This window comes from Schistocerca serialis, chromosome 3 (genome assembly GCF_023864345.2).
Source record: "Schistocerca serialis cubense isolate TAMUIC-IGC-003099 chromosome 3, iqSchSeri2.2, whole genome shotgun sequence".
In the NCBI taxonomy this organism is placed as follows: domain Eukaryota; kingdom Metazoa; phylum Arthropoda; class Insecta; order Orthoptera; family Acrididae; genus Schistocerca; species Schistocerca serialis.
The window spans coordinates 136429866-136457621 of NC_064640.1; the positions used below are offsets into that span (position 1 = coordinate 136429866).

The 27756-nt window shown below is 39.8% G+C and overlaps 1 protein-coding gene across 2 annotated transcripts in view; it reads right to left on the reverse strand.

The window, feature by feature from the left end:
- The window catches only part of LOC126469841 (filaggrin), a 358695-nt gene that overhangs the window by 75244 nt on the left and 255695 nt on the right, over positions 1-27756 (reverse strand). The window contains exons 9-12 of one of the 2 annotated variants that reach the window (XM_050097136.1): positions 24570-24830; positions 24152-24307; positions 6853-7004; positions 5520-5708 (exon numbers count right to left, since the gene is read on the reverse strand). In XM_050097136.1, coding sequence (XP_049953093.1) covers positions 5520-5708; positions 6853-7004; positions 24152-24307; positions 24570-24830 — 758 coding nt within the window. The remainder of the gene's footprint in view (positions 1-5519; positions 5709-6852; positions 7005-24151; positions 24308-24569; positions 24831-27756) is intronic. The other variant, XM_050097137.1, reaches the window with a different exon arrangement.

The following is a 27756-nucleotide window of genomic DNA, read 5'->3' on the forward strand; positions in this document are numbered from 1 at the left end:
GTTATAGATCAGAGAAGCTAGCAAAGTCTTATAGACAAGTGGGAAATACTGGCAAGTTCTTTGTATATTTGACTGAAATAAGATCATATAGCCTCTCGAACCATGAAGTTTCATTTCATTTCCTCTTCCTCTTCTAGGTATTTCATTTTTTTGTCAGACTGATATGACAATGAACATGACAGATGACTCATTATGTTTTTCCTTTGCAGATGGCAAAAGTGTTACTGTGCAAGATGTGGTATGTAATATAAATGAATGTTGCAGATTAATGTTCAGCTGCAACAAAACACAATGAATACAGTTTCTAAAATGGAACTGTGGCAAAAGTGAAATTTTATTGTCCTAAGGTGGTCAAATAGACAGTGAAGTTGGCCATTCTAAATTCTTAGGGCTGAGGATTGATGGAAGGCTTTCTTGGAAGGAGAAACCATTGGAGGCAGCTCAGTCAGGTCCTAGTCTTCATTTGCGACACACCAGAAAACTAGTAAGTTACATTATTTAGCTTTTTCTGTGTGTTTCTATAGTTTAATTCTTACATTAGTAGTAGTAGGAAGGATAGGGTGTACACATACTGTATGCAGACAAGGTAAGAGCTGGCCCCAGTTTGCGAACAGTTGAAAACACAATGCACGTTGCTGCCTTGAGATGGCCGCAGAGAATCTGGCGCATCACATGGGACGCCTCACGTGTTGCTTGTTTTGCCATGGGAATCTGCTACCAAGGCATTTTACAACATACCCACCGAGTGGCAGGTTCTAACACATTCATGTCACTGCTCCAATGTTAGGTGCACTACAGAGCCCCTTAGGGGAATAACTTCCAGGGCTGCAAAGAAATCTAATGTGCCTTTGTTATGTCTCCTGAGTGGCCTCATCTGAGATGTGGAGGAAGTCCTGCCTGCAGCTCTCGAGGATGCAGGATGCAGTCATCTGCAAGTTGTGGCACCAATGATGCCTGTCACTTGGGTTCTGAGGCTATCCTCAGCTTGTGCGGCTGGCTGGTGGCAGTGGTGAAGGCTGCTGATCTCGCTCTCAGAGAGCAAGCAGAGCTCACAATCTGCAGTGTCATACCCACATTTGGTTGGGATCCTGGGATCCTTTGATAAGGAGCTAAGTGGAGAATCTCAACCAGAGGCTCCATTGATTCTGTGACGATCTTGGCTGCAGATTTTGAGACCTGTGTTGTAGGGTGGATAATTGTAGGACTCCCCTTGATAGATCAGGTGTGCACTACACACAGGAAGTTGCTACTTAGGTGCTAGTGGAAAGCACATGGTCAATAATATAAGGTCCTCTCATGAGCATTCGCCAGTCAATATGCAAAGAGTAAAATCAGATTGTGTACGAAGTAAAAACACTTCAATTGTCAAAATTTTAACTGTAAATTGCTGAAACATTTGTAGTAAAATTCCTGAAGCTACAGACCTCCGGAAACGATGTTGCACACAAATTATTCTCGGAAAAAAAGAGCTGAATGAAACCCAGGGTAGATAGCTCTAAAATATTTAATGAGGCATGGATTGTATATTGAAAGAGTTCACTGCAGTCGACAGAGATATTGTCTATCAAGGTCAAAACTGAGCCTGAGTGGAAGTTATCTGAACACAAGTATCCAGCCTATGTCAACTTAAGTTAAGCATTAGGTGTTTTGGGGACTAATGACCTCAGCAGTTGAGTCCCATAGTGCTCAGAGCCATTTGAACATTAGGTGTTTTTACCGACCACCCGATTCCACCATAATAGTTGGAGAATCATTCACAGAGAGTTTATCCTCAGCAGTGCGGAAGTACCCCAATTATCCAGTATTAGTTGGAGCAGATTTAATCCTGCCAAGTATTGGCTGAGATGTCTATGGATTCATTGCAGGTAGTAGGGACAGACAGTCTTGTGAAGCAATTCTGAACACATCTTCCAAAAACTGTCTTGCACAGCTACTTCGACAAACCACATGCAGTGGAAATATTTAGACTTTATAGCTATAAACAGGCCTGAACTTATCAACGGTGTCAGCATATATACAAGGATTGGTAATCATGACATCATCAGAATGACGATGGTTACCGAAGTTAATAAATCCATCAAGAAGACTAGGAGAGTACTTATGCCAGAAAGAGCAGATAAGCAGTTGTTAGCATCATGCTTACACAATGAATGGACATCACTTAGTTTCAATATGATGGACATGGAGGAACTATGGGCAAAGTTTAAGCTGACTGAAAATCGCACTCTGGAGAAGCAGGAGCTGACTAAGTGGATTAAGGACAGAAATGAACCTCTGCAGTTTCATTATAAAATTCAGAAAATGCTGAGGAATCAAAGATCATTGCACTCTAAATTAAAAAAAAAGAACATGGAAATGAATGAAAGAAAGAAAATTAGTAGTTAACATCTTGACAATGAGGTCATTAGAGACAGAGAACAAGTTCAGATTAACAAAGGATGGGGAAGGAAATCGACACACCGTTTCAAAGGAATCATCCCAGCATTTACCTTAAGCAATTTAGGGAAATAATGGAGAAATTAAATCATGATGGTCAGACAGGGATTTCAACAGTCATCCTCCTGAACGTGAGTTCAGTGTGCTAACCACCGCGCTACCCTGCTCGGTGAACATGGAAATGTCAACAGGCAAAAGTTAGTAAAAACTCACATGTCTATAAAAAAATCGATGAGCAAAGCATACAACAGCTTCATCCGTCATATGTTACCGAAAGACCTTGCTGAGAAATGATGAAAATTCTAGTCCTACATGTAAGGGGATGGATGGGAAGAAAGTATATAAACTGTTCTTATTTCAAAAGTAATTGTCAAAACTGTTAATTCATGTATCCCACTGTGAGAGAAGATGCTCAATGCTTTCATGAAAAAATGTTTGTGGTTGCCTACCAAAACCACAATTGTACCCCTGTGTGCACCACTGCATCGAAAGTGCATTTATGGCCGTGTAGACCTTTCTTCGGGGCTTCAAGAGTATGGAAATCTCATGGGGGGAGATCAGGACCATATGGAGGATGTGCAAGGGCTTCCCAGCGAAACTTCTGCAGTGCAGTCAGAGCAACCTTGGCAACATGTTTCATGTTGCTTATTTACATAAAATGGAGCGATTATGTGGGGACTTCTGATGTAATAATGGGGACAGATTTTGCATATGTTAGGACCCTAGTTCTGAAAAGCTAGCTTAGCACGGGGCATGTAGAAGCTAAAAAGCAGGAGGAAGAAGGTTGGGAGAAAGGGTGTCGTGAATGTGTAACATAAGTCACCCAGTAACCACCCAGGTAGCCATGCATGTTAAAAGCACTGCTTCTGGGACAGGGAGGTGTGCCAGCCCTGAATTGAATCTGTCCGGCATTTTAATGATGAGGGTCGGTGTGCCAGCCTGTCTGGATATAGTTTTTAGGTAGTTTCCCACAGCCCCCTAGGTGAACAATTCCTGCCTCAGTTACATGATTTGCAAACATTTAGAAAATGTTTGCTCCTTTTACTTCAATAACATTACACATAGACAGTTGGTGCAACATTCCATTCCAGTGGTAGTGGGATGACAACAGGAAAGGCATCCGGACACTCCTTGAATAAACCCTGCCAAATTCATTCATAACCAGGTAGACCCTGTACCAATGTGGGGCAAAGGCACACAAAGGAGAAGAGAAGAACATGAGTTGCAGCAAGGAGGACAGTATAAAGCTTTAAAAACTTGCCCAACCAAATCTAAGTTAAGGCATTGGTACACCAGTGGGGAAAAAATAAGATGTGGAAAGTTATTAAACAGGAAAATAAGGTATATTAAAAATGAAATAACTTCTCACAGCCCTATAGAGATTCTTAAACACAGACTGTTCTGAAAATTTGTGCTTGTGAATTTTTAATAGCTACGACCATACCTGTAAAATTTATAACGAAAAACATGTGGCACTTGCAATACACAACTGATGCATGAATAGGTCACTACCTAACTGTTATCAACTGTATGCAGACCACACTTTTATTATAAGTCTTAAAAGTATTGTTATAGCTATTAAAAACTCACAAGCACAGATTTTCAGGACTATTTGTATAGGGTTAGGAATCTGTATGGGGCTATTTAAAAACATGTTATATTAGAAATTTATTTTTATTTAAATAATTATTTTCTGCCTTTATATTCTTGTGCTTGTGAAATTTTGCAATGAATTCTAGACATTTTCATGACATTATATATTTTATTTACACACACACACACACACACACACACACACACACACACACACTAGCTTTCCACCTGTGGGTTCGCATATGTCACATACCGCCTCGAATGCATTTTGATACTCCCACCACAACAAGCTGGTCCTGTATGATAGCCAAGGTGTCGCACGGTAGCTGAGACATGAGACATTACCAACCTTCATCACACAATTCTCCCCCACCCCCCACCACCACCACCCCTACCACTATCCCTATCCCTTCCAAACAGACTGACAAGAAAGAAAGGTAGTACTGCACTGTCATCCAGTTCTGAGCTATGTTCAAAATTTCAAGTCTCTAGCTCATTGGGAAGTTACTTTAAAATCGACTGCAAAATTTTTACCAGTCAGACAGACAGACAGATAGACAAGAAAGTGATCTTATAAAGAAATGATAAAATAGGACTGAGCAACAGCACATTTCTTGATAAAATTTAAATGGCATTCTAACAATATGTCAGCACCCGTTCTAAGACAAAAAATTGATTAATCAGTCATGAATGAGCTAATGCTAAGAGTTGGGTAAATATTGTGCAATAGTTGCAGCAGACAGACACAGCCAGGGATTTCACTGACCACTGAGGTACTTGTCCCTGCTTGGCTGACTGCTTTTGTGCTAAACCTCATTTTGCCATTTGGTCTCAACTAACGATGTGCATGCAATAGAACAAAGTAATAAGGAAGATATGAAGTTGGCTTTTCTAAGTTAGAATACATTTTTGTTGAAAATATATATAGACTCATGTTTGAAATAATGTTAATTCATTATATGAGCCACTGAAAAGAATGGTTTTTCCCAAATACATACACACAAAAATAATGTATCTTGTAAGCTAGTGCATCTCCAAAAGTGACAGACATGATAACTGTTAAGATAAGTGTCCCACTAATTATGAAATTTACATCTATTTCTTTTCTTCAGGATTATATGTAGATCTCTGGTGAAATCATTGTTTTCATTGTGGAATGATCATGAATATAGTATCATTTCTTCTCTTGCCTGTCTTACAAAAATGTGTGGTAAGGTATTTAACTTTTTTAAATATTGCATTTTACCCTTGTGGTATTCAAACATTTGAGACATGAAACCCTTCTAATCACTGTTCCCCAATTATAAAGTCAAAGAAGAGGCTTCAGCCCTGATCACAAAACTCGTGCATTTATTATGTGACTGAAGCTGCTTTAATGCAACCCAAGATCATGCAGAATTGAGTACATGCAGAATTAAGCAGACCATAAATAAAAATATAAACACATACTGCCATGTACTTATGCATACATAATACAAAAAGAAACTGACCTGTCCAAGCTGCTGTGAATCCAGGGTGAGAGCACTATCGCTGCTTTTTTTGGCCTCCATATAAGAAGGTGCCGGGAGAGAAAGTGGGCGAAACACAAAACTACTGTTGCCATTACCATTAATGTTACTTTGATAATGACTACAAGGAATAGGCAGTGACAAGGTTTGGGGCACAGGACTACACTGGCGCTGAAAAAATAAGAGACATGAAAGAAGAAAATGAAACCAATAAAGCTACATTGATAGAGGCATGCAACTTTTAAAGTGTAAAATATGACACATGCACTACATCCACATCCCGTATAAGTCTACTTCTGCATAGAAAAGGATGTAGATTGGAGAGAATTAATTGACTTAGTGTTGCCTTGTTGTCTGATTACAAGGCAGTGCAATGTCAGTGCATAACACTAACTTGACACAAAAGAAATGAGACTCTTCACATTACCAAGTAACTAATTACTGATGAGTATTTAGTGCAGAAATCTTTTTTTGCTGTGTCCTTATGCTGAGATAAGTTTCACCAAAGTTAATCACTGTAGTGGCAGTCAACAAGAAGTTTACTACAGATACGTTCTTCCACTCTGTAGGAACAGGGATTGTTTCTGCAAATTTATATGCATACCAAATACGTTCAGTTAAAGGCAGTCACCTTAAAAGTGGGACCCAATTGAGTCCACACATCTGTATTCCTCCTACCTCTGCTCCATACATTTCTTCACTTTATATCACACAAGGTTGGACAGGAGTGCTGCCTTTTTCACCTTTCAATGTAATGTAAGAACACTTATGCTGTAAACTGCTCATCCACTGCCACTGAGTTAACTAATTTTGATGAAACATATCAGAGCTCAAGGACACCATAAAGCAGCTGCACACTAATATATTGTGAGAAACACCCTACTTTGTGTACATGTGATGTGACCTCTTCGAAGAGTCAAAATAATTTTGACTGTGAAATTTATAAAACTGCTGTGTAAACAAATTCAAATTAAAAATAAATCTCATTCCAAAGCTAAGTCATCTACTAACTACTGGTTGCATATATGGCTACCTTAGGTCAAATTTACAGAACAAGCAAGTAAAACAAAAACAACAGCTACTGAAAAATATTAAAATTTGGGTAAAATTGTTTTCAAGTCTGCCTGAAAAGAATCAACATGCTGCTTCATAATGATTTTCTATTATATACAAGATGCTGTACAAATAACCACATGACAACAACTAGAATTTATATATTCCATAACCAAATATCTGTCCCTCCATGCTGCACTATTGGCAATGCTTCCTATTTACTTGGTGCTCTAAATAATTTATGATGCTCTTCCTAACTCACCTCTGTTTTCTCCAGTATTGGGGAATACAATGTAGGTGGTGGTGGTGCTTCCTTTTTCCTCTTCAAAGAAGCATGCTGTGTTTCAAGTGGAAGTGTGCTGGAATTATTTGGAATGGACAGTGCTGGATGCTGCATGCTGCCACCAAGTGAACCTATAATTAATGGGGCCATGAAGTAATTAAATCAATGCCATAATATCAGATTATTCAATAAATTCAAAAACTACAATTCACAAAGGTAGAACGACTGGACCCCAGCATAAAAAATAAATATTATCAACTATAAAAGCTGAAATTTCAGTGAACCACATAAAAAACAGAGCACAAATGGGAAATTTGTGAGTGAAAGTATCACCATTACCACCACTATCACCATTTTGTATTCAAGATTCTGGTTTTTACTGTTATAAAAAGGAAAAAAAGGTAAGACTTTGTCTCACCTGTGATCCGGTCATTAGAGATGGAACACTAGCTAATTTGGGGAAGAACAGAAATGGCCAAACCCTAATTAAAGAAACCATCCACCAGATTTGTCATCCTTTTTAGTACAATTAGAATTTATGGCATCACAGGAATTTCTGAAAATGGCTCAAGTTACATGTTTAACAGAAATCAAAGGGGGCAATCTGAAACAATGTAGACATTAAGCTATCAGCCCTTATCTGACTGGGAACTAGATATACTATCTGATGAAAAGTAACCAGACACTCCTATGTAATGTGGAATTGACCACTAGATGTCACGAGGCAAATCTACCAGTATAAAATGAGGCAGAGAATATTGTGTTTTCAGCAGAGAAGCAATAACAGCAGAATGGATCAGTCAGGAGAGTTCAGTGACTTTGGATGTGGTCTAGTCATTGAATGCCACCTGAGCAACAAATCAGTCAGGGACATTTCAACCCTTCTAAGGCTGCCTAGTAGACCATTGGTGAGATGACTGTGTAGAGGGGATGTAAAGGAATAACAACAGCCACACGAAGACCAGGCAGAACTCACGTACGGACAGACAGGGACTGTCAAGTATTGCCGAGAGTTGTAGAAAATTGCAAGAAATCAGAGGAAGGAATCACTCATGAGTTCCTAAGTGCTACCAGTGGTCCAGCTAGCACAATGACAGTGCATAGAAAGTTAAGAATAATTGGGTACAATGGTCACGCAAATCCTTACAAACCCCACATTTCTGTAGTCACTGCTAAGCGAAGCTACACGTGGTGTAAAGAGCGATGCCACTGGACAGTGTACTGGAAATGAGTGACTTGGAGCAATTAATCACAGTACAGCCTGCAACAACCCAGTTTGGCTATGATGAATGCCTGGAGAATGTTAGCTGCCATCATGTTTAGTGCCAACAGTGAAGTATGGAGGAGGCGGTGTTACAGTATGGGGGTGTCTCTCATTGTTATGGTGCAGTCCTCTTATTGCATTAACAATAAACACTAAATTTAGCAGGACATGAACACATTTTACAGCATTGTGAACTGTGTGCAATAGAGGAACAGTTCCAAAGTGATGACTGACTGTATCTGTGTGACAATATTCCCTGTCATAAAGCAGCATCTGTGAAGCAATGGTCTGTGGATAATAACATTCCTGAAATGAACTAGCCTATCCAGAGTCCCGACCCGAACCCAGTGGAACACCTTTAGGATGAATTAGTTGTCAACTATGCTCCAGAATCCAGCCTGCAACATCACCACTTTAATTGGTTTCGAATCTTGCGGAAGAATAGGTTACCATTCCTCCAAGAGGTATTCTGACACTTCATTGACACTGTGTGCCCAGCAGATTTCGAAGGCAGATTAGGGTTTAATGTCACATTGAGAATGAGGCACTGGGGATGGAACACAATCTAGGAGTGTTTTTGAGGATTGAGAAGGAAATTGACTTCGCCCTTTCAAAGGAACCATCCCAGTGTTTGCCAAGAGCGATTCAGGGAAATCAGGATGGTCAGACTCATATTTGAATAGTTGTCCTCCCAAATGAGAGTCCAGAACAGAAGTGTTCAGGCATCTCGGAGTGAACCAAAGCAATGTGGTTTGGACATGCAGGAGATACAGAGGGACAGGAACTGCTGATGACATACCTCGCTGAGGCCGCCCAAGGGCTACTACTGCAATGAATGACAACTACTTACAGATTATGGCTCGGAGGAACCCTGGTGTGCAATAGGCTGCATGATGCGCAACTTCACTCCTGACGTCCATGGCGAGGTCCATCTTTGCAACCACGACACCATGCAGTGTGGTACAGATGGGCCCAACAACATGCCAAATGGACCACTCAGGATTGGCATCACATTCCAATGAGTGTTGCATATACCTTCAACCAGACAACCATCGGAAACGTGTTTGCAGGCAACCCGATCAGTCTGAAAGCCTTAGACACAATGTCCAGTGAGTGCAGCAAGGTGGAGGTTCCCTGATGTTTTGGGGTGGCATTATGGGGGGCCGACGTACACACTGGTGGCCCACGGAAGGCGCCGTAATGGCTGTATGATACGTGAATGCCATCCTCCAACCGTCAGTACAACCATATCAGCAGCATATTGGCAAGACATTTGTCTTCATGGATGACAATTCGTGCCTCCATCTTGAACATCTTGTGAATGACATCCTTCAGGATAATGACATCGCTCGACTTGAGTGGCCAGCACCTTCTCCAGACATGAACCCTATCAAACATGTCTGGGATAGATTGAAACGGGCTGTTTATGGACAACATGATCCACCAACCACTCTGAAGGATCTACACCATATTGCTGTTGAGGAGTGGGACAATCTGGACCAACAGTGCCTTGATGAATTTGTGAATAGTATGCCACGACAAATACAGGCATGCATCAGTCCAAGAGGATGTGCTACTGGGTATTAGAGGTACCGGTGTGTACAGCAATCTGGACCACCACCTCTGAAGGTCTCGTGTGTGGTGGTACAACATGCAATGTATGTTTTTCATGAGCAATAAAAAGGGCGGAAATGATGTTTATGTTGATCTCTATTCCAATATCCTGTACAGGTTCCAGAACTCTTGGAACCGAGGTGATGGAAAACCTTTATTGATGTGTGTATAGGGTGTCTCACAAGGTTCCATCTTCAGGCCTCACATTTCCTTGTATATATTGATGATCCTTTCTCCACCTGTGACAATATAAGACACTAAGCTATTTTAGATAGCACATAATCTGAACATTGAGATAAACAGCAAATTAAGTATGACTTTAGGAAGAACTGTTGATGAAACTTTTATGGAGACTGATAAAAGATTTCTAGTAATTGAACTGTCATTCCACTTTGAAAAATCTCACATACGCAGGTCAGAACCTGAGAAAGGTTTCCACAAAACATATGTATAAAAACTGATGGCATAAAGACAGAAGAGGTTAACAATATAAATTCTTGGGATAATGACTTGATGATAAATTCACTTAGGAGCAGCACAGAACAGAACTGCTCAAACACCAAAACAAAAGCGTATCTGTGGAGTGAATGTCATCAGACAGACATGATGTATTAAAATAAAGAAGCTTGCATAGTTTGCTTACATTCATTCCGCAAAAACATACTGTGTAATATTTTGGGTCAACCATCAAGCCAAGCTAAATTTTTCTCAAACCTAAAGCATCTAATATGAATTATTTGTGATTGTATAGCATATACCTCCTTCAGACTAACAACTCTGAGGAATCATCACTACTAGAAAGAGTACAAATGGTACAAATGGCTCTGAGCACTATGGGACTTAACATCTATGGTCATCAGTCCCCTAGAACTTAGAACTACTTAAACCTAACTAACCTAAGGACAGCACACAACACCCAGCCATCACGAGGCAGAGAAAATCCCTGACCCCGCCGGGAATCGAACCCGGGAACCCGGGCGTGGGAAGCGAGAACGCTACCGCACGACCACGAGATGCGGGCAAGAAAGAGTACATTAAGATTAAAAACACTTACATTGACCGAAAAAGATGTCCATTACTCATGAATCCACTTTTTCAGTAACTTGCTAGTAACCATGAAGATTTTAGCAACTTATAAAGTACAATTAAGAGTAATGTAAGAGTTTTATTGGTGCCCAATAAAAACACTTTAGTACATTTATGTTTTAATGTTTGTGATAAGTTTCATACTAATTTGCAACCAAAAATGTGTTTGAATGTGTTTTACTTTTTCCACATCATTGATAATCATTTCATAAGATTTCGCAAGGGAATATTAGCAAATCAGATGTTCTTCTTTTCTTGTAAATATGTATGCTCCCATGAACCATGGACCTTGCCGTTGGTGGGGAGGCTTGCGTGCCACAGCGATACAGATGGCCGTACCGTAGGTACAACCACAACGGAGGGGTATCTGTTGAGAGGCCAGACAAACGTGTGGCTCCTGAAGAGGGGCAGCAGCCTTTTCAGTAGTTGCAGGGGCAACAGTCTGGATGATTGACTGATCTGGCCCTGGAACACTAACCAAAATGGACTTGCTGTGCTGGTACTGCGAACGGCTGAAAGCAAGCGGAAACTACAGCCATAATTTTTCCTGAGGGCATGCAGCTTTACTGTATGGTTAAATGATGAAGGCGTCCTCTTGGGTAAAATATTCCGGAGGTAAAATAGTCCCCCATTCGGATCTCCGGACGGGGACTACTCAAGAGGACGTCATTATCAGGAGAAAGAAAACTGGCGTTCTACGGATCGGAGCGTGGAATGTCAGATCCCTTAATCTGGCAGGTAGGTTAGAAAATTTAAAAAGGGAAATGGATAGGTTGAAGTTAGATATAGTGGGAATTAGTGAAGTTTGGTGGCAGGAGGAACAAGACTTTTGGTCAGGTGAATACAGGGTTATAAATACAAAATCAAATAGGGGTAATGCAGGAGCAGGTTTCATAACGAATAAAAAAAATAGGAGTGCGGGTAAGCTACTACCAACAGCATAGTGAACGCATTATTGTGGCCAAGATAGACACGAAGCCCATGCCTACTACAGCAGTACAAGTTTATTTGCCAACTAGCTCTGCAGATGATGAAGAAACTGATGAAATGTATGATGAGATAAAAGAAATTATTCAGGTAGTGAAGGGAGACAAAAATTTAATAGTCATGGGTGACTGGAATTCGAGAGTAGGAAAAGGGAGAGAAAGAAACATAGTGGGTGAATATGGATTGGGGGAGAGAAATGAAAGAGGAGGCCGTCTGGTAGAATTTTGCACAGAGCATAACTTAATCATAGCTAACACTTGGTTCAAGAATCACGAAAGAAGGTTGTATACATGGAAGAACCCTGGAGATACTAGAAGGTATCAGATAGATTGTATAATGGTAAGACAGAGATTTAGGAACCAGGTTTTAAATTGTAAGACATTTCCAGGGGCAGATGTGGACTCTGACCACAATCTATTGGTTATGAACTGTAGATTAAAACTGAAGAAACTGCAAAAAGACAGGAATTTAAGGATATGGGACCTGGATAAACTGAAAGAACCAGAGGTTGTACAGAGTTTCAGGGAGAGCATAAGGGAACAATTGACAGAAATGGGGGAAAGAAGTACAGTAGAAGAAGAATGGGTAGCTCTGAGGGATGAAGTAGTGAAGGCAGCAGAGGATCAAGTAGGTAAAAAGACGAGGGCTAGTAGAACTCCTTAGGTAACAGTAGAAATATTGAACTTAATTGACGAAAGGAGAAAATATAAAAATGCAGTAAATGAAGCAGGCAAAAAGGAATACAAACGTCTCAAAAATTAGATCGACAGGAAGTGCAAAATGGCTAAGCATTGATGGCTAGAGGACAAATGTAAGGATGTAGAGGCTTATCTCACTAGGGGTAAGATAGATACTGCCTACAGGAAAATTAAAGAGACCTTTGGAGAAAAGAGAGCCACTTGTATGAATATCAAGAGCTCAGATGGAAACCCAGTTCTAAGCAAAGAAGGGAAAGCAGAAAGGTGGAAGGAGTATATAGAGGGTCTATACAAGGGCGATGTACCTGAGGACAATATTATGGAAATGGAAACGGATGTAGATGGAGATGAAATGGGAGATACGATACTGCGTGAAGAGTTTGACAGAGCACTGAAAGACCTGAGTCGAAACAAGGCCCCGGGAGTAGACAACATTCCATTGGAACTACTGATGGCCTTGGGAGAGCCAGTCCTGAGAAAACTCTACCATCTGGTGAGCAAGATGTATGAGACAGGAGAAATACTCTCAGACTTCAAGAAGAATATAATAATTCCAATCCCAAAGAAAGCAGGTGTTGACAGATGTGAAAATTACCGAACTATCAGTTTAATAAGTCACAGCTGCAAAATACTAACGCAAATTCTTTACAGACGAATGGAAAAACTGGTAGAAGCCAACCTCGGCGTAGATCAGTTTGGATTCCGCAGAAATATTGGAACACGCGAGGCAATACTGACCCTACGACTTATCTTAGAAAATAGATTAAGGCAAGGCAAACCTACATTTCTAGCATTTGTAGACTTAGAGAAAGCTTTTGACAATGTTGACTGGAATACTCTCTTTCAAATTCTAAAGGTGGCAGGGGTAAAACACAGGGAGCGAAAGGCTATTTACAATTTGTACAGAAAGCAAATGGCAGTTAAAAGAGTCGAGGGGCATGAAAGGGAAGCAGCGGTTGGGAAGGGAGTGAGACAGGGTTGTAGCCTCTCTCCGATGTTATTCAATCTGTATATTGAGCAAGCAGTAAAGGAAACAAAAGAAAAATTCGGAGTAGGTATTAAAGTCCATGGAGAAGAAATAAAAACGTTGAGGTTCGCCGATGATATTATAATTCTGTCAGAGACAGAAAAGGACTTGGAAGAGCAGTTGAACGGAATGGACAGTGTCTTGAAAGGAGGATATAAGATGAACATCAATAAAAGCAAAACAAGGATAATGGAATGTAGTCGAATTAAGTCGGGTGATGCTGAGGGAATTAGATTAGGAAATGAGACACTTAAAGTAGTAAAGGAGTTTTGCTATTTGGGGAGCAAAATAACTGATGATGGTCGAAGTAGAGAGGATATAAAATGTAGACTGGCAATGGCAAGGAAAGAGTTTCTGAAGAAGAGAAATTTGTTAACATCGAGTATAGATTTAAGTGTCAGGAAGTCGTTTCTGAAAGTATTTGTATGGAGTGTAGCCATGTATGGAAGTGAAACATGGACGATAAATAGTTTGGACAGTAAGAGAATAGAAGCTTTCGAAATGTGGTGCTACAGAAGAATTCTGAAGATTAGATGGGTAGATCACATAACTAAGGAGAAGGTATTGAATAGGATTGGGGAGAAGAGGAGTTTGTGGCACAACTTGACAAGAAGAAGGGACCGGTTGGTAGGACATGTTCTGAGGCATTAAGGGATCACAAATTTAGCATTGGAGGGCAGCATGGAGGGTAAAAATCGTAGAGGGAGACCAAGAGATGAATACACTAAGTAGATTCAGAAGGATGTAGGTTGCAGTAAGTACTGGGAGATGAAGAAGCTTGCACAGGATAGAGTAGCATGGAGAGCTGCATCAAACCAGTGTCAGGACTGACGACAACAACAACAACAACAACAACATGTATTGTTTATTTTTCTTTTCTGTCATGTTCCACCTCCCTGAGGGTCTTCTCACTGAACGTCCACAGAACATAAAGTGTATCTAAATCTAACAATCCAACCGTGAATTCAGAGCTTTTACCATTGATCCACCTAAAACTCAAGTGTACTACAAAGAACTCTCCTGAAACAAATCTAGATATCAGATCACTGGTGGCGGGACGGGGAAGGGGAAAAAGGGTGTAGCATACCACGGATGACAAGATCATTGTACTTGGAGTTCAAGTCTGGTAAAATGCTTTATTTAATTGAATGTACTCTCCACAAAACAGACCTCCTGATCAGTCAACTGCCCTGTTGAGTTTTGTTGTAGTTCATCTTGTTAATGGCCATGTGACCAAAATTGCAATACTGGCATGTACAAATAAATAATTTTACAGTCAAAAGATGATCATTATGTCATTTACAAAATACTGTGCTACTGTTATTAGTTTAACGGCTCTCGTGTTTCCCTCCATACAATATATTGCCCAGAAACTTAACTGTATATTCTGGTATCCAATAGCAATCATTATAAATAGAGCTCTACATCTTACTACTTGTATACATGCAAACCGAAATTTCACGTCCCACTAGAAAAGTTAATTCTGATGAATAAATTTTTAAGGATCTGTAAGACTAAAAATCTGCTCAGAACCCATAAATTTTTAAGAATTTGTCAGATTAAAAATCTGCTCAGACCCCATTAAGTACCTGGAATTTATTAATTTAATCAGCTTTTCCATCATGATTGTAACTACTTTAAGCCATGCTCTGAAATGAAACACACACTACACAAAATCCTCCCCTCATTTCCTGGAGTATGTTGTATGACCTAACCTCTATGAACTCTATGTCAGATCAGTGGTCAAACCTACATAAATGTGCCATGCTTGCTCATGAGAAATACAGCTCCAAGAAACAATTCAAAGCTGCAACCAGTACCCACTCCCCTCATTTCCTTCCAAAGTGAATGAAATAAATGGTGGCAGATTAAATTTTCAAGTAGATGTGTCAAACTGACACAAGCAAATCAAAGACATCCAGGCTACACTGCCAGTCTAGTACATATATTCAACCCAGTGAGTATTCTTCAATCTCATACCCTATGACAATCCTTGGTTTCCTTTAGTCTACAGTTCATACTGTAACACCTAACTCAATCATGCATCCATACACTACTGCACCACTGTCAAGGCATGCACAGTCACGATCATAAAAAGGAGTCATTTGTGGAGGTGCTAATGATATTTTTCTACATCACATACAATGTATAAACACTTTCATGTGCCATTGTACTGTTGTACTGCGCTGTTAGTTGTCCTGTTTATTGTTTGTGAATACAGTCTTCACACAAAGTATATAATTAAGACCATAGAATCATTTCAAACGGTACAACAACAAAAAAAGAGGATTTAGTGAATAGTTCTATATTCCTGGATCATCTCTCCATAGACTGCACCATGTAGTTAAAAACTTAGTAGTAGGTTTTTAAATTCCCTTAATCTATTCCTTCAAGACGACCCAGGTAACTAAAAAATCTGAACCAATCAAGGCTAATTCACACAAGTGTCTCATATGTATTCTCCAAGGCAGATGCATAGCAATTTCTCAGAATTGCGTAACCAAAAGTAAGGTTTCTATTGCAATCCCTACAGCTGATGTACAGAGGTTGGACAAAACTATGGGAACACCAAAACACAACACATTACCACGTCTAATATAGAGTAGGAAACCCACTGGCAATTAAAATAATTCCCAGCCATTTTTAAATAAAAGTTAAAGCAATTACAGCCCTCGGCCACAAAAATTAAGACTTAATTTTGTGACCGAGAGCTGTAACTGCTTAACTTTAATTTGTAAACGGTTGCTGACTACACAGCCATATTTAAAACTTTAACATCTTGAAATAGATAAATACAGATCCTGCATGATTTTCAACGTAGTCTTAAACCATTCTTCCTGCAAAATATAAGCAAGTACAGGTAACAATGATGAGGGTGGAGAGCAATCACACACACTTCTCTTCTCTCCAAAGTATATCACGAAGGCTCCATGACATTGAGAACTGGTGACTGTGGTTGCCAGACGAGATGCAGCAGTTCATCCTCATGGTCACCAAGCCAGTCCTGGACAGTGCGAGCTGTGTGAACAGGAGCCCTGTCTTGGAACACTGCATCACCATCAGCGAATAAACACTGTACCATAGGATGGGCCTGATCAGCCAGAATGTTCACATAATCCTTGGCAGTATGTGATGCAGACTAACCATGATATGGTTGCCCAAATTGTCATCCAAACTACAACAGCCTTATGCTTTGCAACAGACTGATTAAAAAGGGCCTGCAAGAAGAAAAGAAGATTACAGTTCAGACTGCCATCAACAATGAAGACATTAGAGTGAAGTACATACTCAGATCCGACAAGGGTCTTGAAGGAAAATACCTAGTCTTCCCATAGGAACCACTCAGGTATTTGCTTTTCAAATCAGGATAGCAAATTGAAGATCTGACCCCTCACTTCTCCCAAATGTGAGCCCAGTATACTAACAACTGTGCCACCTTGCTAGGTAAAAGTGATTATGGGGGTCGCACCAACAAATAAGTTTTCCTATTTTATTTCTCTGAAAAATAAGCTGTGCCCATGATATGTGATGGCAGGCGAGATCAGCTGGTATGTGTTGACAATGCTCACACCAGTTTACAATGCATACTGCAGTATCTTGCCAGTATTCTGCCAGCTTGCAAGGAGTTACCACTAAAAAGTGAGTCCGCTTGTGATTTGCACTCTGTCATTCATTTTATCACAGTGAAATTATGCACTGTTGATATCCATTGAGAGTTAACCTCTGTCTCTTGGCAAGGCCGTATGAGTGTTCAAATCATTCATCATTGGTGTCTACATTTTGTGGAAGGGAGTGAAGATGTGCACGGCGAACAGCACACAGGGGGGCCCATTTCAGCCCTGTGATGATGCCATTATTGCAATTTATAATATTATGGAGAAATATTGTCACAATAACCACTGACAACATCCTAATGCAGCTACTTTCTGGAGCTGCAATTGGAGACCCATCCACTGTAAAGATCCTGACAGGCCATTTTCATTACCGCAAAGTCTGTGCAAAATGGGTGCCATGTTTGCCAAGTGATGTCCACAACCAGCAACAGATGGATTCAGACAGAATATTTCTGGAAATGGATCACGGAGAGGGAGATCTACTCTTCAAATGACTTTCCACTGGGGATGAGACCCAGATCCATCATTTGACTTCTGGGGTAAAACTTCAGAGCATGGTGTGTAAGAAACCTGGCAAGAGTGCCCCAAAATAGGCAAAGGTCACACTTTCAGAAGAAATAATTATAGCAATCATTTTTTGGGCCTATCAGGGAGTTTTGCTCATTCACCATCTGCCTCACAAACACCACAATGAATGCAGAAAGGTACTGTAATGGCTTAAGAAATCTGCAAGCTGCCATCAAAAGAAAATGTTTTGGACTTTTGTATCATAAAGTTCTCTTCCTTCATGACACTGCTCAGCCTCATACATCTTGAAAGATTGAACTAGGAAGGGTTCCCACATTCTCCAGATTCACCAGATCTTGCCCCATGTGTTTTTCACATGTTCCCCTAGCTCTAAGGTCACCCTGGAGGTTGCACCGATGTTTAAGTCCCATAAACAGTGATCAGCTTGTTAAAAGCACAGGACCTGACCTGGTACTATACTGGTTTGGAAAAACTTGTGTCATGTTACCAAAAATGGTTGGAAAAACATGATGACTTTGTAGAAAACTGTAAATAAAATTATTTCAATATGATAAATTGGCAGCAGCCTTTTCAGCAGTTACAGGGGCAACAATGTCGATGACTGACTGATGTGGCCTTACAACATCAACCAAAATGTCCTTGCTGTGTTGAAATTGCAAATGGCTCAGAGCATGGCAAAACTACAGCTGTTGTTTTTCCCAAGGGCGTGCAGCTCTACTGTATGGTTAAATGATGATGGCATCCTCTGAGATAAAATATTACAGAGGTAAAACAGACCCCTATCTGATCTAAAAGTGGGGAATAGTCAGGAGGATCTCGTCATCAGGAGAAACAAAACTTGTTCTACAGGTCGGAGTGTGGAATGTTAATTCCCTTAATTGGGAAGGCAGGTTAGAAATTTTAAAAAGGTAAATGGATAGGTTGAAGCTAGATATAGTGGCAATAAGTGACAGGAACAGGGCTTCTGGTTAGTTGTAAACACAAAATCAGATAGGGGTAATGCAGGAGTAGGTTTAATAATGAATAAGAAAACAGGAATGTGGGTAAGCTACTATGAATAGGAGAGTGAACTCATTATCGTAGCCAAACCAGACGCAAAGCCAACACCCACCACAGAAATAAAAGTTTATATGCCAACTAGCTCCACAGATGGTGAAGAGATTGAAGAAATTTATAATGAGATAAAAGAAATTATTCAAAGAGTTAACAGAAATGAAAATTGAATAGTGATGGGGGACTGGAATTCAATAACAGGATAAGGAAGAGAAGAAAAAGTAGTAGGTGCATATGGATGGGGGGAAAGGAATGAAAGAGGAAGCTGTGTGGTAGATTTCTTCACAAAGCATAATTTAACCATCACTAACACTTGATTTAAGTAGCATGAAAGAAGGTTGTATCCATGAAAAATACCAGGAAACAATGGAAGGTTTTAGATTGATTTTATAATGGTAAGACAGAGATTTTGGAAACAGATTTTAAACTGGAAGTCATTTCCATGGGCAGATGTGGACTCTGACTACAATTTATTGATTATGAACTGTATTATGTTGGTGCATAAGTTCATAGTATTTTCATTTTGCGTGTTGGTATTCCAGCTGATATGGGTTCATCTATCGATTGTCATCTTTTATTTGTGGTTCACTGTTGCTATTTGAGTTTACATATCGTCATTTTGTCATTTGAGTATAGTGAGTGGAGCTGTGGACAGTAGGAAATGGAGTGGCAAATGGAGAACTCTGAACATTTCCGACACAGTCTATTGTTTGAGTTCAGTAGAGGGATGATAACAGCAGAGGCAGCCAGAAACATTTGTGTCATATATGAGGATAATACCAATGGTCAGAGCATGGCAAGAAAATCCTTTTCTCATTTTAAGGAGGATCATTTTGACATTAGCAATTCTCTGCATTCAGGAAGAGATCTGGGTTTGATGAAGATCGTTTAAACACATTAATCCACAATGATCCATGTCAGTGTACTTTAGAACTGGCAAATGTCATGAACTGTGATCATTCCACCACTGTGCAATATTTGAATTCAATGGGGAAAGTTCAAAGATTGAGTGTACGGGTACCACATGCTCTAAGCCAAAATTACAAAAATCAGTAGGTTATCATGTGTGCATCTCTGCTTGCTCATCATCATCTGGCTCACGACAACACAGACTGATCCTATTCTGTATCATTACTGGTGACAAGATATGACGTCTTTACACTAATATAAAAAGAAAATAGGGGAATGGTTGAGCCCAAACAAAGCAGCAACTCAACATACAAAGACCTGCGCACATCCATAAAAGATAATGTTATGCATCTGCTGGAACAGCAACAGTTTGGTGTACTACGAATTGCTTCCCCTGAGGTGTAACCATAACTGACAACACTTACTGTCAACAACTGAGATGTCTTGCAAAAAAAAAAAATCAAAGATCAATGACCAGAAAGACTGCATGAAGTGATGCTACTCCACGATAACATCTGCTCACATTCTGCTAGAGTGACAAGAAACACCATACAGGAGATGGGTTCGGAAGTCATTCCACACCCAGCTTATTCACCTGACCTTGCACCCTCAGAGTTTCACCTTTTCTGCTCTCTATCAAACAATCTTCAAGGAACTTCCTTTCTGAATGAAAATGCTCTTTGAACATGGCTTGACAAATTTTTTCCTTAAAAGCACACGATTTCTAATCTTGCAGAATCCAAAAGTTACTCCAGCATTGGAAGGCTGTTGTAAATACTGGAGGACAACATATTATTGAAGACTAAAGTCTCTGTTATGTGTATCTGTTGTGTTTACTAAACTAATCGACAAACAATATGAACTTATGTACCAGTCCAATACATTAAAACTGAAGAAATTGCAAAAAGTTAGGAAATTAAGGAGATGGAAACTGGATAAGTTGAAAGAACCACAGGTTGTTGAGGGCTTCTGAGGCAGTATTAGGCAACTGCTGACTAGAACAAGTGAAAGGAATACAGTGGAAGATGAATGGGTAGTTTTGAGAGATGATATACTGAAGGCAGCAGAGGATCAAATAAGCGAAAAGATAAGGACTAGTAGAAATCCTTGTATATCGCAGGAGATAATGAATTTAATTGGTGAAAGCAGAAAGTATAACAAAGCAGCAAATCAAGCAGGTGAACGGGAATACTAACGTCTGAAAAAATAAGACTGACAGCAAGTGCAAAAGGGCTAAGCAGGAATAGTTAGAGGACAAATGTAAGGATTTAGACTCAAATTACATGAGGGGAAAGATAGATATTGCCTAAAGGAAAATTAAAGAGGTTCAAAATGGCTCTGGGCACTATGGAAAATTAAAGAGGCCTCTGGAGAAAAGAGAAGCAGCTGTATGAATATCAAGAGCCCCGATGGAAAACAATAACAAACAAAGAAGGGAAAGTTGAAAGGTGGAAGGAGTCTATACATTGGATATGAACTTTAAGGACAGTGTTATAGAAAGGGAAAGGGATGTAGACGAAGATGGGACAGTAGGTACAATACTGCATGAACAATTTGACAGATCACTGGAAGACCTAAGTCAAAACGAAGCCCTTGTAGTAGAAGACATTCTGTCAGAATTACTGATAACCTTGGGAGAGTCTGTCATTACAAAACCATCCCATCTGATGTGCAAGATATAGGAGACTGGCGGTGTAATAATTGCAATTCCAAAGAAACTAGGTGCCAACACATGTGAATATTACCAATATATCAATTAAATAAACAATAGTTGCAAAATAATGAAATGAATTATTCAATGAAGAATGGAAAAACTGGTAAATGTCAATATCAGGGAAGATGAGTTCAGGTTCCAGAGAAGCGTAGGAACACACAAGGCAATACTGGGCCTAAGACATAGCTTAGAAAATAGGTTAAAGAAATGAAAGCCTATGTTTATAACATCTATTGACTTACAGAAAGCACTTAAAATGTAATAATGTTGACTGGATCAGGCTCTTTGAAATTCTAAAAGTAGTAGGGTTAAAATGCAGCGAGCAAAATGTTATACACAACAAATTTAAAGTAGGAATTAAAGAGTTCAAAGAGAAGAAACAAAAACTTTGCTATTTGCTGATGACATTGCAATTCTGTCAGAGACAGCAAAGGACTTGGAAGAGTAGTTGAACAGAATGGATAGTGTCCTGAAAAAGAGTATATAAAATGAACATCAACAAAAGCAAAACAAGGGTGATGGAATGTAGTCAAATTAAATCTTGCAGTTGTGAGTGATTTATGTAGGCAGATGAGATACTAAACATGGACGAGTTTTGCTATTTGGGCACTAAAATAACTGATGATGGCTGAAGTAGAGAGGATGTAAAATACAGATTGGTACGGGCAAGAAAAGCATTTTTGAAGAAGGAAAATTTGTTATCCAATATAGATTGAAGCATTACTAAGTATTTTGTCTGGATCAATGCAGAATATTAGGTAGGTAGGTTGCATAACTAATGAGGAGATACTGTATTAAAATGGGGAGAAAAGAAATTTGTGGCACAACTTGACTAAAAGAAAGGATCAGTTTACAGAACACATTCTGAGACATCAAGAGATCATCAATTTAGTTTTGGAAATTGGTGTAGGGGGAAAAACCATAGAAGGAGATGAAGAGATGATTACAGTAAGCAGATTCAGAAGAACATAGGTTGCAGTGGTTATTCGTAGATGAAGATTCTTGCACAGAATACAGTACCATGGAGAGTTGCATCATATGAGTCTTTGGACTGAAGATCACAAAAACAACAAATTGTGCAGAATGATTTTTATAAAGTGGGCAAACCTACTTATTGTATGTCCCACATTGATACATGTTTCAAATTCACAAAAGAATTTTACATTCAGCACAATTACTGAAGATTACCTGGTAAAGTTTTTTTAAGTTCTGATTGTGGAAATCAATGAAGGCTTTGCAAATATCTGTTCTTATAAATGAAGAAGTTGCTATCAATTTTAGTCTACCAGGTCCTCCGCATTCTCACTAGGCATAGGCTAGTGGAGACTGAGGTAAGGATTACACAATCAAAGGGTGTATTGCAAGGACAATTCCTATGGAAGTACCTGATAGAAACTGGTATTACAGAGGGAGAGGGTGGATTCATATGGCATGAGCTGTGAAGCAGCCACTGAGATTGAGCTTGTTATGCTCAGTAGCATGTACTGCCACAGTGTGGTCAACTACTCTTAGACTCTTAGCCACAATTTGGCGTGGCCATTTATTTGGACGGACAGTTGGTTGCTGGTCATGCTCACATAAAAGGCTGTGCAGAAGTTACAGTACAGCTGACTGCTTTTGCAGGTGGCCTTGCCTCTGATAGGATGAGCTTCAACTATGGCTAGTCCTTGCCGCACATACACACTTCTGCCCCTGTCTCCATGTTCCCCACATCACTGATTCCACACTCATGACTCTCTTCCTATTTTATACATTTGATGATCAAACCTTAAGACTTTTTAATTTGCTGGTTGGCATTTACCCACTGAGCCTCTGCAGAGCCAGGCAACATGGAATTGTAAAATTCAACAGTATGATTGGAGCAATCTGTAACATACCACAATGGAATGTTTTATATACTATCATTTTATTACACAAGTCATACCATTGTGTCTTTAGCAAACTGGCAGCCACAAAAAGCTTTTCTTGTTGTACATACATTTTAATATGACCACCATTAAATACAACACTTTACCTTCAGAACTATGAAATTGAAGATGGTACGTGTACCATTAGTTCTGCAACAGCCAATCACACCACAACTGTAATGGTATTTTTGTGGTCAGATGCAATAAGAAAGGATATTAACATGTAGCAAATACTTTGTAACAAGTATATGGCCCAACAGTACCAAATGTTTATGGTTTAAATTTACATCATAACTTTACAAACTTATTTTGGTGAGTTTTCTGTCCCAACGTACCATAAGAACATATCATTTTTCTGCAACACAAATGTCTCATAGCTCCTGTACCAAAATCTGAATCAGCCAGTGTTTTAGGAACCCTACTGTTAGTGCTGTCTGGCCAAAATCATGAAATACCATTGGCTGACTACTTCACTGTACCTGTTGAATGGCATTTCCTTCAGTACTAAATTCTTCATTACACATTGTTAAATTCATGGATTCATAAACATTGAATGTCAGCACAGCTCTGGAAATGGAATGTTCTATCTATGTGGCACTCATCTGAAGTCCTTCAATCTGTGTTGACCAAAGAATAAAATTACTGACTTGTGCACTGCATCAGACACTTCACTCTGCTCGTAGTCATACTCTGTATCCCATAATTTTGAGCTACTTCTTTTTAATAACTCAGTTGACTGAAAGGTTGCTTATTTTTAAAGCCACTGTCCTGTCTGATCCTGTTAGTTACCATTTTTACCATGGACTTTTCATCTTTTCTTCCATTCATGTGTTTTTAATCTCAGCATTTTAACAAAAGACAAATTTCTGTTACTTGCCTGACACAGATCCAATGATTGCTCCACCACTACCCCTTGAATGGCACGTCTGTTGTTGCTGATGTTGTTGAAGACTTGCTGCAGTCAATGCTGGAGTACTAATTAAGTTTGTGTTGTAATATCCACCGCCATCTCCACAGTCATTATTTCGAAAATCTGTAGGGACAATAAGGCATTATGGTAGACTCTATATAGCAAAATATTTATATTAAAATCACATAAAATTTTGATGTGCAACTTTTCTCTCACAACATACATGTTACAGTTACTTCAAAGGGAACAGAAAAATAAAGCAAGTATTCTAAATTGATTTTGTGAGTATTAAAAGTAGTAAGTGATAAAATCCTGATCTATCAAGACCCATACTGCACAGTACAATATAGGTTAAAACTGACAAAGTTGTCAGAAAGCACAGTACCTCCATGAAATTTTGACCTTATCCTGAGCTGATTCTGAGCTGAGAGAAATTGGCTGTAATTTTCTCTGTGACTTTCTTCTTCATCCAGGTAATTGCTATCATCAAGGTACTCTTGTGAGCTAGAATCCTCTTGATTAGACATGCCTTCATCATCAGCAAATTCATCACTGTCATCTTCACCTCTTCCTGTTGAATGGTCTTCATCATCTGAGTGCAGTGAATCAGCCTCTTCATTCAGAGGATCACCAAACCTGTAGCAACCTGTAATTTTGGAAAAAATCTTTCAGCACAGATTTCTTGACATGGCTTTTAAAGAGAAAATCAAGCATAAAGTACATTCAAACAAAGTAGGGGTGGTTCATTTGTAACCAAACATCCAGAAATTCCTGTTTGTGGAAAATATATCAGTAAAACTTGTTTCTGAACAATAAATTTTAAATGAAGAAACAAGCTTCTTTGTGCAATTCAGTGATTACTGTCCAATTACAATTATTTCTCAGTTGACACTTCACACCTGTGAACTAAATTCCTCCAATCAGAATTCTTACCATCATATGCAAACTGCCTTCCACTGGCAATTCACCATAACGAAGCACCAGTTCACTAGTAATGCTCAAATATTGTGGCATACTCATATAATCTGTTACCAGACAATGCCAGCAGTCCACTCCCTTTTGTTGGAGGAGCAACTGACAGCCCATGTGGCAATGCTGCAGTGCCATTGACAAATGTCAAATATCATGCAGTTTTAATCACACTACAAGACAAACTGCTTTAAGTTCATACAAATTGGGGGTGGGATCAGCAAAAAGACTATTCCTTTTCATTTACACACAGAGCTGAATAGGATACACAATTGGAAAATGACTGTTTTAGTGCATAGGGTGACACAGTTACTCAAAATTATGCCCAGAAACGTGAATCAATAAAAAGAATCCAAAATGTGACCTTTACATTAGTAGCTCACCTATTTTGTGTAACCTTAGAACACAGAGATCAATCTCAATGTACATAATACACCATAGCAGACTACTAATGCAACAGCAAGTTTTTAGCAAAGTAACTTCAATATTTAATTTACAGTATTCCAGTTTTGTTGGACCATTATTAAGGGAGAAAAATACAAACTAATACATAATATGTTGAATCACTTACCTTCAAAATATACTTATTCAAAAAAGTCATTACCTTAAAAGAATTTATAGCTCATTAGAAAGCTTTGAGGTCAGAGTATTCACAATGCACTTTGAATTATGTCAAACTTATATTGAGTTAGAATCTCTGTATTAAATATGTAAACTGCACCTCTTATCTAAATTCTAAACCACACTTTATTCACACAAATACTGATACCATAATCATATTCACAGTTTTATAATACTGAAACAATATATAAAACCTGGAAATTCATTTTTTTAAAAGTATATATTAAATTGTAAGGCTGTTTGAAGAGCAGCAAAAAAACTGCAAAGTTCAAATTCCTTGCAATGTCAAGAACAGGAACATTAAATTAAATTTTTATAATTGTGAGCATTTCAAAGAAGTAGAAATATTATTTGAGAATTACCAACATCTGTGTTACATTTAATGTAAATGAGACCATTTATTAGTGACCTGCATAAAGAAATTAAAATATATTAATTGTATTGACCTTTTGAGCAATTGCACCGTGTCCCTAAATATCAGAAAGACAGAAGTTCGGAGGATGTATTAGGAGTCCACTTTCAAATGTGCCTGTCTACAGTTCAACGCCTCCTCTACATGGTGAGCAGCAATCTATCCTCCTACATATTGTTGTTCTATCCAGCATGAAAGCTTCAAGCACGTGCAATAGGTTAATAATGCACACCTCCCATGAAACAAACAGTACAAAACAAATCTCCTATACGATGACACGTTGCCTCATTCAATACAACATCCATGATGTGGACCAGAACAAGTTGGCAGGTGTTGGGCTATGGTGTGTGGTAGGACAATCTTCTACTCTGTCCATACCTTAATAGAAAAATTACTTTTGGAGCAACCTATGTCACTGAACAGAGGAATCTGATAAAAAAGAGTTGATGAAAAAAATTTAAAAGGTATTTCTTGTCTTCCAGATCCTTGCCCATATAGGCCTATAAGAATGTCAATGCCTATATACACTCCTGGAAATTGAAATAAGAACACCGTGAATTCATTGTCCCAGGAAGGGGAAACTTTATTGACACATTCCTGGGGTCAGATACATCACATGATCACACTGACAGAACCACAGGCACATAGACACAGGCAACAGAGCATGCACAATGTCGGCACTAGTACAGTGTATATCCACCTTTCGCAGCAATGCAGGCTGCTATTCTCCCATGGAGACGATCGTAGAGATGCTGGATGTAGTCCTGTGGAACGGCTTGCCATGCCATTTCCACCTGGCGCCTCAGTTGGACCAGCGTTCGTGCTGGACGTGCAGACCGCGTGAGACGACGCTTCATCCAGTCCCAAACATGCTCAATGGGGGACAGATCTTGCTGGCCAGGGTAGTTGACTTACACCTTCTAGAGCACGTTGGGTGGCACGGGATACATGCGGACGTGCATTGTCCTGTTGGAACAGCAAGTTCCCTTGCCGGTCTAGGAATGGTAGAACGATGGGTTCGATGACGGTTTGGATGTACTGTGCACTATTCAGTGTCCCCTCGACGATCACCAGCGGTGTACGGCCAGTGTAGGAGATCGCTCCCCACACCATGATGCCAGGTGTTGGCCCTGTGTGCCTCGGTCGTATGCAGTCCTGATTGTGGCGATCACCTGCACTGCGCCAAACACGCATACGACCATCATTGGCACCAAGGCAGAAGCGACTCTCATCGCTGAAGACGACACGTCTCCATTCGTCCCTCAATTCACGCCTGTCGCGACACCACTGGAGGCGGGCTGCACGATGTTGGGGCGTGAGCGGAAGACGGCCTAACGGTGTGCGGGACCGTAGCCCAGCTTCATGGAGACGGTTGCGAATGGTCCTCGCCGATACCCCAGGAGCAACAGTGTCCCTAATTTGCTGGGAAGTGGCGGTGCGGTCCCCTACGGCACTGCGTAGGGTCCTACGGTCTTGGCGTGCATCCGTGCGTCGCTGCGGTCCGGTCCCAGGTTGACGGGCACGTGCACCTTCCGCCAACCACTGGCGACAACATCGATGTACTGTGGAG